The 12,500-nt window shown below is 36.1% G+C and overlaps 1 protein-coding gene across 3 annotated transcripts in view; it reads right to left on the reverse strand.

Moving 5' to 3' along the window:
* The window catches only part of LOC134649628 (uncharacterized), a 297,644-nt gene that overhangs the window by 134,132 nt on the left and 151,012 nt on the right, over positions 1-12,500 (reverse strand). For all 3 annotated transcript variants that reach the window (XM_063504461.1, XM_063504462.1, XM_063504463.1), the window contains exon 2: positions 391-444. In XM_063504461.1, coding sequence (XP_063360531.1) covers positions 391-444 — 54 coding nt within the window. The remainder of the gene's footprint in view (positions 1-390; positions 445-12,500) is intronic.

The raw sequence follows: 12,500 nt of genomic DNA on the forward strand, positions 1-12,500 counted from the left end.
GTGTAGTTATTAATAACTATGAACGCAGACGGTCGACATTCTGCTATGAACGTTTTTACTAGCGCCATCTATGCGTGGATCTTAGAGTGAATTGCAAGATTGAGTTTAGCGCCACCTAGCGATGAATTGAAGAACTTCTTGCGTAGCGTCACGTGGACTACATCTAGCGCAATTTAGCGAAACTACGTGCTAGTATGACACAAGCACCCACTCAAGCTCACATCTCATTTCAGTTACACTATGAGTCGCTAGATGGCGGAAAAATTAACAATTTAATTATCAAAATACATACTTACATTATATCAATTAAATTAAACGACTAATTAAGTCGGATGAATTCCTTTAGTATGAAATACGAAATTATGACTAGTTTTTTTTTAATATTCTCACCTGTATCGTTGAGGAGTCCATTGATGTCCGTCGTCGACCCATCGGCCGACATTGCTGTAACAAGAAACAATAAACAATTAATAAATATATCATAACTATCATAAGTTTGTATTTTATATTTAACTATTACCTATATACAAGTACCTGTGGGACAAAGCTTGAAGTATTACTATAATTTGATTTAACAGGGAACTAATTTTTCTATTACATAGGTACCTACCTACTTACTTAGAATCATGGACCTATAGGACCTATGCTTAGAATTGATTAAGAGACTTGACATTGACTATGATTGAAAAGTATTTATCTACAGTTAATTAAGGGATAGTGTACCTACTTTATTGATTTATTGTGTGTTAAAAAAAGTTATAAGCATTATTTTATTCTGATATCAATAGGTAGATACACTGTTAAGGTAACATGTACTTAAGTACATAAATAATATCTAGGTTTTATTACCTCCAAAAAGTGTGTGTTACTCGTACCTATGTAACAAGCATCACCAGCTAAAGAATTGTTAAGCCCAACGTTTATGTAGCGTGTATTCCAAATTGGCCTCTATTACATAGCAACAAAGACTGCATTCAAAGACACGAGAAAACAGAAATACGGACTTTTGGAAAAATATTCCTAAGCTGCGGTTAGCACTAAGGTACTTATGTAAATGACCACTAACTACTTAGCCTATTTAATCTAAACCACAACTGGACACTTATTTAAACCTACAAGAACAATTATATACGTTATTTCAAGTAAGTATTACATAGGTATAGGCAAATGATTTGTTTCCGAGTCCTTGAAGAGTATTCTGGTGAGACATACTAACATTGAATATGACTTGATGACTTAAAACAAGTGAGTCTAAACCGTAAAATTATTCAGTATTCTGGTTGTTATAACGGGTTATGAGTTTGATCTGGATTTGATACGGTTATGATCTGTCAGTGTCAAAAGTGACGTTTCTGGTTGAAGAACCACAGACTTGTCATTTTCGCGCTCGCGCTTGACAGACAGCTGAAGTGTGCGAAAGGGAAGCCATCACGTATATGAACATCGCATGAGTGCGAAAGAGTCAGACTACAAATGAGAAAATGTGACCATTTTTGAGTTTGACGACGGCCGCGGCCAAGAGCGTATCACCGTAATTTTCAATTTGAAAAATATACACAAATTCGGAAGAAAACTATTTGATAAAGTAATACAATGAAGATAGTGTCTTGTAGTGTACCGGATTTCAGTGTCACGGGGCCAAATAAACCTAGCAAATACTTATTTCAGAGGAATAATGATATTCCGAGCGAAATTTTCTTAACGATATTTTGTCAAATTAACAGCATAAAAAGTGTAAGAAGCCGGTTTATACAGTTGATTATAAGTTTTTCTTCCTTTGTGTGCTAATATTTTATCATATTACTCAATAATTTAAAATATTTTGTGTAAAAACATAAACTGTTACTTTACGCTAGGGCTTGACAAAATGTTCAGATGACAGTATCGATAACTTGTCGGTATATTAATAGCTATGTAATCATTTCTTCACAAGACATAATTAAGATATTAACCTTTATAACCGACTTCAAATAATAACGATTGTTATACCTTTTTGAAGGTGCAGATGTTTAGCAGTAAATTTAAACTTCACTTTCCAACACAGTAAGAGTTAGACCAGCCATTCTCAAAGTGTGTTCCGCGGAACCCTAGGGTTCCGCGACACCCCTGCAGGGGTTCCGCAAGAATTTAGAATAATAAAATAAGCATAATTATTGTGCTTATTAATAAAAAAATACACTTCTAAAAACTATTGTTATATTGTAGGGTTCCATCAAGTATTTCGCTTTCCAAAAGGGTTCCGTCAAAAAAAAAGATTGAGAACCGCTGAGTTAGACTAAGATAAGGCTGTAACGATTTTGATAGCACACGCAGTGCATGTGTTATTTTATACATCATAATGTCGTAGAATTTTAACGTTTAAAATAACACATTTGAAAAAGTAGTCGATAAAGCAATCAAACACCGACACGAAGATTATTAATATGTTGTAACATGACATCACTATTTTTGATCTCACATAGACAATTTACGCACACACTTGCATTTCATTTTTGGTCGCACTTTTGAAGATTGACAGTTGTTCTTGTCTAATTCTATGTGAAGAACACGCACGTGATGGGACGGAGTTAAACCTAGACCACCAGGCGTGTCTCACTCCGCGATTTCGTCGCTTTGCTATAGGTAGCTAAAAGTACATCCGTTCGGCCCCAATTTTGGGGAAAGCCATAAGCCGCGCGTGGCGCTGTCGCCACCTAGCGGCCATATCTGTGCTGATCGTAACAGACGCGTTTTGTTCGAGTGAGTCTTCTGTACTTAGTACTATTATTTATTCTGTGGTTAAACATAGATCAAGTGTTTTTATTTATTTATTTATTTATTTTATTACTTGTAGACTGTGAAAAAACCTGCTTTTTATTGAAAAAGAGTACAACGATAACTTCACCGTGTTTGTTTACGTTGTTACATAAATGGTAAAATATGATCGCGGAGGCGAGGACAGCCGCGCCGGAGCGTGACGTCGCGGTCACCGCCGCGGTGTCTGATCGCCGATCGCTGATAAACGGGTGATGCTTGACCATACTGTTCTGTGGTTAGGTACAATGTTAGAACACCAGCGTGCAGCGGGCGCAGCATGGTTCAGCATTTTTATCGCTTGTCAATATGCCCGTCACTTTCGCACTTACATACTTGTTAGCATGTGACAGAAATGGTGACAAGCGATAAAAACTGGCTTATACTTTATCGACACTTTGTCTGAAAGATGATTAAACATTTCCGGAGTAAGGTCAATGCGGAGAAGACCGACATATCAAATGTTCGGTTGTGAAGACCGATATGGCTTGAACTTTTGTATTTGTATACGTACTTCGCTCAAACACAGACAGAAAGGAAGAGCTTCGCTCCTTCTGCTCTACCGACCTCCTGTAAGTGGAGTATGTGGACGAAATAGCTTATAGATGGTCTTACCTAATAAACGGTCTTCCTGCTCCTCTAATTTCATACAAATTTAGGTAACATTATTTGACAGTTGTGTAAGGATTCCTATCACATCTGCTCGTTTGCTGACTATCACAAACATAAGCCTATTCATATAACAAGCTGTCCCTGAAATCTGTAGGTTAACCTTTTCGACGCCGTGTCAAACACAAAAGCTGTCACGATGACGCCACGTCACCGAAGTGTCAAAACTGAAATTGAACTTTATGCATAAGTTGCTCTGTGATATGTGACCGATTAATCGGTCTTTGGCGTTGAACCTACGGTGCGGATTATCGGTCATTGGCGTCCAAAAGGTTAATGGTCTTCCGAACTACCTCTTCAGCGTTGACAATTTCAGTTATCGGCTTTTGTTTTTCTACATCGTATTCTATCGAAACTATCTAGACTACTTTACGTTACTGTTATTCGAAATATCTGGACGCACTCTTTAAAGCCTTGACAATAGAGACGTGTTCAAATATTTGTGAGCAACGCGGCCGCTCCGATACCTATATCTGATGGCGCCTGTAGGTTGTAAGTTACGTTTAGTGCCTGATTAAGCCTCGCTTGAGCCTAATAAACTCATACCAGGACGCCTACCTACCTAAGGTTACCCGCATCAAACTGTCCATCAAACGATCGGCCAATACTCTTCCGTAACCTTTATCAGCGTCGACAATTTCATCGTGGTTTTCCTCGACATTTTCCCGTACAATCAGTTAACAATTGAATCAAGATCAGTGTAACTATTTATTTTCCCGCCCGTTTTGGCTCTGTTCTAAACCACTAATTTATTTGTAAAAAATTGCTAAGTATGTACTTAACCAACTTCGAAGTAGTATTTTTTTTTCTACAAATTCCAAGTTTCCTATATTATTGATTCAGTTCTGTATTGTTCGCCTTCCCTGGATTTAGGATTTTGAATTATGTCCCAAAATCTACTATTACTACTATTTAATTAGACTTTTAATTCGACTTTTAATTCGATACTTACGGAGATTGTTTTCAAATAGTAAAAAATATATATTTTAAAGAAAGAAGGGAATACCCTGAGCCTGTTCACAAGGTATTGCTAACTTAACAAATCTACACAAAGACGACATTTAAGCTTAACACGGTACACGTTCATTTAATTAAAATACATACGTGATATTCGCACAGTAAACACCATTAGGTGTGTTTAGACTGTTTAGCCGCGAATGTTTACTTCATATATTTAGTATTTACATTTTACTTAGTACTTACGGATTATTTTTAATAATGGGGCATCCCACGTTAACTGAGAGTTCTGAGAATGCGGTTACGTGAGGGGTAGTATAGGTAGAAAAATGTATTTAAAAATATTTTTGCTAAGACAACGACTTTTTTTGCCTTATTACAACCAAGTCGGAGCAAAATACATTGTTTTTGTCTTAGACGTATACCTACAATTCCGGTTGCTCTGGTCCTACACTAGGCCCAGTAGCCTAATGAGAGCGTTCCATGTTTTCCGTGTTTTGATGGGTTACAATTTCGTTTAATCCATTTAAAAGGACTTATACCTAACAATGTATCATCTATGCCTACAATGCCTAGCAGTTACAGTTTTCTGGCGCCAAACATACCCGTTCTGCAAGATGGAGCGAACACTTCCTTGAGACATCCTACAGAACGGGATGTGCTAAATTTGTTCAATTAACTACAATTACAACACCGTTTGCTGTACCCCTCTGGGTATCTTGGGTGCCCCTAGGTTGCTACTTCAAAGACTGGTTTTGCAAATTTATCTTTTGTAAACTTCCGTATATATAATTTATTTAAAAACAATAGATTTATAATAATCGAACCCGATTCACTTTCAATATCATCTATTGTATATACTGATGCTTTTTTGCGGAAAGTCCGCAAAAAGTTCCAGACTGGATATTACGTCGAGCGTACAGAAAAACTGTATTACATCAATGCGAATGACTGAGACTTGCAAATTAGTAATTTTCTTGACGCTCGGTAGGTATAAATATAAATCTATATATATAAATGCAAGTGTCCTGACTGACTGACTGACTGACTGACTGATTCATCAACGCAGAGCCGAAACTACAAAAGCTAGAAAGTTGAAATTTGCACACTAGGTTGAATTTATAAAGTGTACAAGAGATAAGAAGCGATTTTGAAAAATTCGACCCCTAAGGGGGTTAAAAAGGGGATGAAAGGTTGTATGGGGTGCAAGTTTTATTTTAAGCTAGGAATTTGAAACTTTGTAAAAATGTACTATATTAAAAAACAAGAAAACTAATTTCTACGTTTTCGAAAATTCATCCCCCAAGGTGGTGAAAAAGGGGTTGAAAGTTTGTATGGATATCAAATATTTTTGGGAGTGTTGGACTTGAAACTTTGTATATGGAGATATTATTATAAGACGGGAAAAGTAATTTCAGCGTTTTTGAAAATTCATCCCCTAACAGGGTTAAAAAGGGGTTGAAAGTTTGAACCCATTACAAGTGCTTTGAAACTTCTTAGAAAGACATAATAGCCGATGACAAAAAAAGGAATTGCGACGTTATAGGTAATTCAACCCCTACGGGGGTAAAAAAGGGGATGAAACTTTGTCCTGGGGTGCAAATTTTATTTTAAGCTAGGACTTTGAAACTTCGTAAAAAGGTACTAAATTAAAAAACAAGAAAACTAATTTCTGCGTTTTCGAAAATTCATCCGCCGAGGTGGTAAAAACGGGGTTGAAAGTTTGTACGGAGATCAAATATTTTTGAGAGTGCGGGACTTGAATCTTTGTATTTTGGGATATTATTAGAAGACAGGAAAAGTTATTTCAGCGTTTTGTAAAATTCATCCCCTAACAGGGTTAAAAGGGGGTTGAAAGTTTGTATGGAGTTCAAATTTTATTTTAAGTTAGGAACTGGAAACTTCGTAAAAATATATGTTATTAAAATACAAGAAAACTAATTTCAGCGTTTTTGAATTATCATCCCCTAAAGTGGTAAAAAGGGGGTTGAAAGTTTGTATGGATATCAAACATTTTTTCGAACGCGGGACTTGAATCTTTGTATTTCGGGATATTATTAAAATACAGGAAAAATAATTTCAGCGTTTTGTAAAATTCATCCCCCAACAGGGTTAAAAAGGGGTTGAAAGTTTTAATCCATTACAAATGCTTTGAAACTTCTTAGAAAGGCATAATAGCCGATTACAAAAAAAAGTAATTGCTACGTTTTTGGAAATTCAACCCCTAAGGGGGATAAAACAGGATGAAAGTTCGTCTTAGGGTGCAAATTTTATTTTAAGCTAGGAACTTGAAACTTTGCAAAAGGGTATTAAATTAAGATACAAGAAAACCAATTTCAGCGTTTTTGAAAATTCATCCCCTAAGGTGGTGAAAAAGGGGTTGGAAGTTTGTATGGATATCAAACATTTTTTCGAACGCGTGACTTGAATCTTTCTATTTGAGGATATTATTAGAAGACAGGAAAAGTTATTTTAGCGTTTTGTAAAATTCATCCTCTAACAGGGTTAAAACAGGGGGTTGAAAGTTTGTATAGGGTTCAAATTTTATTTAAAGCTACAAACTTGAAACTTCGTAAAAATGTATTTTATCAAAAGAGAAGAAAACTAATTTCAGAGATTTTGATAATTCATCCCCCGAGGTGGTGAAAAAGGGGTTGAAAATTTGTTTGGAGGCCAAACATTTTTTTGAGTGCGGGACTTGAATCGTTGTATAAAGGCATATTATTAGAATACAAGAAAAATAATTTCAGCTTTTAAAAAATCATCCCCTAAAATGATTAAAAAGGGGTTGAAAGTTTGTATAGGGTTCAAATTTTATTTAAAGCTAGGAACTTCAAACTTCGTAAATAGGTAGTTAGGTAGTAGGTTTTATTAAATAGAGGACATGAAAATCTTCTAAGGGGGTTTAGAGGGATTATATCGAGGACAATTTTATTCAGTTAGGGGCTTGAAACTTCGTAGGTTGTGAAAGACAAGTCTCATGCGTTGTATAATATTAATAATTAACAAATGATTAACCGTCCTACCGCAATCACTTGTTCACAATGTTCTAAGCTAATGTAGAATATATAACCACCAATATACAAATCCACGCGTACGAAGTCGCGGGCAACAGCTAGTTAAACATAAGCTCTCTTTTATTGATAAAACACAGTGTTTTTATGGCTAATGTTATCTTTTTAAAATGCATTTCAGTCACATGATCATATCAGTTAGGTATGTGAATAAGTTCTTGAATTGTCTAAAACATTTATGAAACAGAGATTCTAGTCTGCGATTGGCCTTGATCTTGTATATAATTGCTTTGGCTGCCTTAAACAAATTTAGATGCTAAGACAGGCTTGATCGACTTTATTTTTTCAGTCAGACTTTTGTTTTGTCTGACGATTTTGTTTACCTATAACAGACCATAGATGAGTCACTGACAGTGTCAAAACTGACATTTACGCTATCGAGAACGTAATTTACTTTCTATACATCTCGTTTGCACTAATATGCGAGTACGAGAAAGATGTGTAGAAAGTAAATTACGTTCTCGACGGCGTTTATGTCAGTGCCAAACTGATGGTAGCCGTACTACACAACCGAAATCCATAACCATACACATTACATTACACAGTCCCTTAAAAGATGAGGTGTGACAAAGTCATTGATACGATTCCTAGCCACGACTTGATATCTTCCGTTAAATCAATTTCCGAGAAAACCCATAACAGGTCAGAAGGATGTCAGCAATTAAAAATTACGCAAAATTAAACTCCACCATTGATAATGTCTTTGTTATGGTGGTAAATATATGCTCCTTAATTGCCTTATATGGTTCATATACCAGCACCATTCGTTTCATCGTTTATAATATCAGTGACATTAAATTTGAACCTTAATACTATGACGATACCGGTTGTTTTTCAATATGAATGTTGTACTGGCACGTGCTAAGTCTGGAGCTAGCGGTTTTGCGATAATAGAGACAATGGCCTTTGTTTGAAAGATTAAGGTTTGAAGCGAAAAGTTCACCTCAGAAGGGCCGTACTATACAAGAAACCTTAAGTAAATAAAGTCTTCAACCTAACAGTTTTCAAACAGACAACATATTTTCCGCATTTTCAAAAAAAACTGTTTGCAATTTACAACGTGACATTTTTACAAATTACAAGAAATAAACTGTCTGTTTCCTATAATTTGCTAAAAACATGTTTATTTACCTGTGGTCTTTCGTTTCGTCCCTGAACTTGTACCTTTATACGCAACGTTTTTGCAATTGTCTACCAACATAATACAAGTAAGTACTTGCGCAATGTACCTGACACTATTCATGTGAAATAATTCCAGGGAATAAAATCGACTGAGGTAATCAAGAAAATTGATTTGCTAGGTAGGTACCTACTTTTAATCTGAATAATGTTATGATTAGCGGGAAATATGTCCGACGTAAGACCATACATTTTGACTACACATTTTAAGGCTGCGTTTCCACTAGAGATTAGAAAGGATGCGTAGCGAGGGATGTATTTGTTAAGAACTAATAGAATCACTTCATTTACCTATCCTCGCTCAGCGCAGCTCTAGAGGACAACATTATATTCGTTCTTTAAAAAATATATCCCTCGCAACGCAGCCTAATTGGTCGGCATCATCAAGCTTGGTTTATTCTACATTAATTTGTTAGTCTTTTACTGTCTTTGCCCAGTGTGTTCTGACAAAACTTCGTGTAACATCGTACCCCCCGGCAACACGAGCACGCTCGATGGCGTATTCTATGGCGGTTAAAAGGTTAACCTTTGTTAACATTAGTCCGCAAGTTATTGCGGAAGAATACGATACAGTAATCACCATATATTTTTCCATTCTTCACGGTCCAGTGAAACAATTTCAGTAGTATTAATGACGTGATTCAGAAGGTTTCATAACGCGGTCGCAAACATCGGAAGTGTAAACAATGAAGAGGTCAACAATATTTGTATTCCTCGCACGACGCGCGCGGCCAAAAACGATCCAACAATGACACCGGTGGTGGCCGTGAGGTCAGTTCCATTGTTTGTGATACACAACAGTCACGTGTGACAGTGACAGCTGAATAGGGGCTAAGATAGGATGGTCAGGAGAGGTACAGGCATTTACACGGAGCGTAGAGTAAGTTTAATGGTTTAACCCTTTTCTTGGCAACGTGCAACGTATCTTACAAGAGACATTGTACACGTTCTCGTAAAATTCACGACGATGCTTGGTTTAACCCTTAAATTGGCATTGTGCATCACCATGTACGTTAGTTAATAAAAAATCCTGTCATAAATATATCGAATTTTCTAAGCTTTTATTATCAGAAACTGCTTAATAATGATGTTATGAATAGTACTAAAATATGTGATATGACAAAAAATTGAAATTAACGTCACTATCAAAGAATCTGATCAAAGCGGCGACGCTCGCCAGTACCTCACATAAGTTTGATTAAATTTTAACAACTTTTCTGTATGCAAGTTATGATTATTATGTTTTGTGTTTTATAAGAAAATAGTAAAGTATATGAATAATTGATCATTTTGTGTGCATAAGGCATAATAATAAAGATAATCACTGGTAAATAGGAATGTACACCACAGTTACCGTTGACAAGTTTGTAAAGATGTACTTACATTCAACCACGGTAACCACCGTGTACGTTACCAACTACACGGTAAATAAACATAGGTAACCACAGTGTACATTACCAACTTATCTGTACTTAACTTTTGTTTTGAAACTAACGATTTTGCGTGTCCTTGTTCATTTAAAATATTTTAAGCAGTATGCTTTCCTTTCTTTGTCTGTAGTACTTAACACTGTGTAGATCACATAAGATTTTGGCTTTAATTCCCGTAAAAAATGTATGTTCTGATGATGAATCTGACTGATTCCGATGAGGAGCCTACACGCATTTACACAATTCTATTCTGATGATAGCGGGTCTCTATTGTTTCCCAAAAAAAATTAAGTCATAATGTATTGTTTGTCCGCATTTTCGTTAGTCATAATTTGTTTGGTTCAGACACGCGTTACTTTTCAGGATTGCTATACAACAAACCTAACATAACCTATCTATAGGATAACCTTACGAAAGTCCTGAAAAATTACCGATTTAAGTTTTATGACTAAGTAATGAAAATATGACAAACAATACACTATGACTTAAAACTTTATGTGAAACAAAGGGACCCCCGATAAATAATATAATCAAGCACGGATTAATTCTGAAAGCACGTTGATTGTCTTTCGACCATATTAGAGGAACTTCTACATTCTCCATCTACAGTTATTTATGATGCCTTGCCCACATTAAACTCTGTACAATCCGTAGCCACGCCATCTACCAACACTTGAACACTCATCGCCATTAACTACTAGGGTAACAAGAGCTTCATATAAACACGTGAAATGTACCAGCCTGAAAAAAAAACAATTAGATACAGCTTTAGGTTACCTACTTTTAGAACTTCCGGTTTGAGCTATTCAAAGGACATTGAAAAGCGGCGAAGATTGGTAACCGATGAAATGAAAGTTGAGAAACTGTGCCATAACAAAAAAAAATACAAAAGGTTGCGAAATAGAGTCCTACAGACAGTCTTTGGTTTAACAACTTGGGGCATTTTCCTGAGAGTGGACCGAAAAATGTATGCTGCAGATACTGCAAGGAGGGAAAGATGAAATTTTATTGCATCAAATGCAATATGCTCCATTGTTTCATCGTCGGAGAAACAAAAAAACTATATTGCTTTTGACAGATCCACACTAAATTATATTTTTTCATAATAATTTACGTTAATTTTTATATAATATTTTAGTGGCTTCTTGGCAGCGGTAACCAGCGTGTACATACAAGAATGTTACTTTCCTTGTTATAAAGTTGGCAACGTGCATAGTGATGTACATAGATTTTCTGAAAAACTAATAATACTGGATTTTTTTAAACATTTTTCTGTAGACCCCCAGACGGTATTAAATAAAGGTATGATACTATATTACTTGTTTTTACAAATTTTTACTCTTGCCAATTTAAGGGTTAAGACACTCGCAAGTAAGCGAGCCAAGCGTCATCTGCCCGACACTTGTCCGCCACGGGTAGATTACACCTGCCAGGCCTGTGGGCGTGTTTGCCGCTCCCGTATTGGCTTACATAGCCACGAAAAACGTTGTCGCCCTACCTGACACTGTTTCAATAGTCTGTAATAGACTTCAAGGCCAATGATGAGAGTAAGTTTGATGGTTTAACCTTTTTCTTGGCAAGGTGCAACGTATCTTACAAGAGACATAATTGTACACGTTCTTTTTTTTTGCAGAGCTTTTTTTTGCTCTAATATCATGCGTAAGTGAGGCTTAAACTCACGGTTTTTACAAGTGTGGAATGCCGTAAAAAACGCCATGTTAACATAGAAATTTAACGATTATGATGACACCTGTACAGTTTGTCATTAAAAGTCTGTGCAGAGTAAGCTTGGTCCGACTCCACTCCCACTCCACTCTCTTGCTTGTAACACAATCCTATAATGTAGGGCTTATACTGATATTTACATTCTTATCCACAATTATAAAGTGTAAACTCCTTTATATTTCTGGATTTCAGTCTAGGTCGGTACAGTTACGCCATTAATTATGTCGTGTTCATATTTTTCAAGTAAACAATTTCGTATTTAATGTTTTGCTGGTTCATATTACAAAATTCATAGTTATTCCAACGTGGTTATGATATTGCTTTTCTTAAACTACCATAAAAACATGATTCAGATGCCAGGAAAAAACGTACTTACATAAATAGGTAATTGTAACAATTTCTTTGTTTTATGTGACCTGCTTGTAAACGTACCTAATGCAAGGATATTGTAAACAGGCTTTTGAAGTGTTTTCCTTGAGGTTTAGTTTCCCGTTTACGCCATAGGCTTCCAGTGTCACGCCATATTATCATGCCGCGATCAGAAAGGGATTAGAAATAACAGATTTCCATACACTTACGTCAAAATCAATATGGATTGAGAGCTATCTCAATCCCTTTCTAATCGCGATTCAGTAATACGTAGGTCGCGTCAGAGGGCCTACCGCGAACCACG

The sequence above is a fragment of the Cydia amplana genome, chromosome 7 (genome assembly GCF_948474715.1).
Source record: "Cydia amplana chromosome 7, ilCydAmpl1.1, whole genome shotgun sequence".
Classification (NCBI taxonomy): Eukaryota; Metazoa; Arthropoda; class Insecta; order Lepidoptera; family Tortricidae; genus Cydia; species Cydia amplana.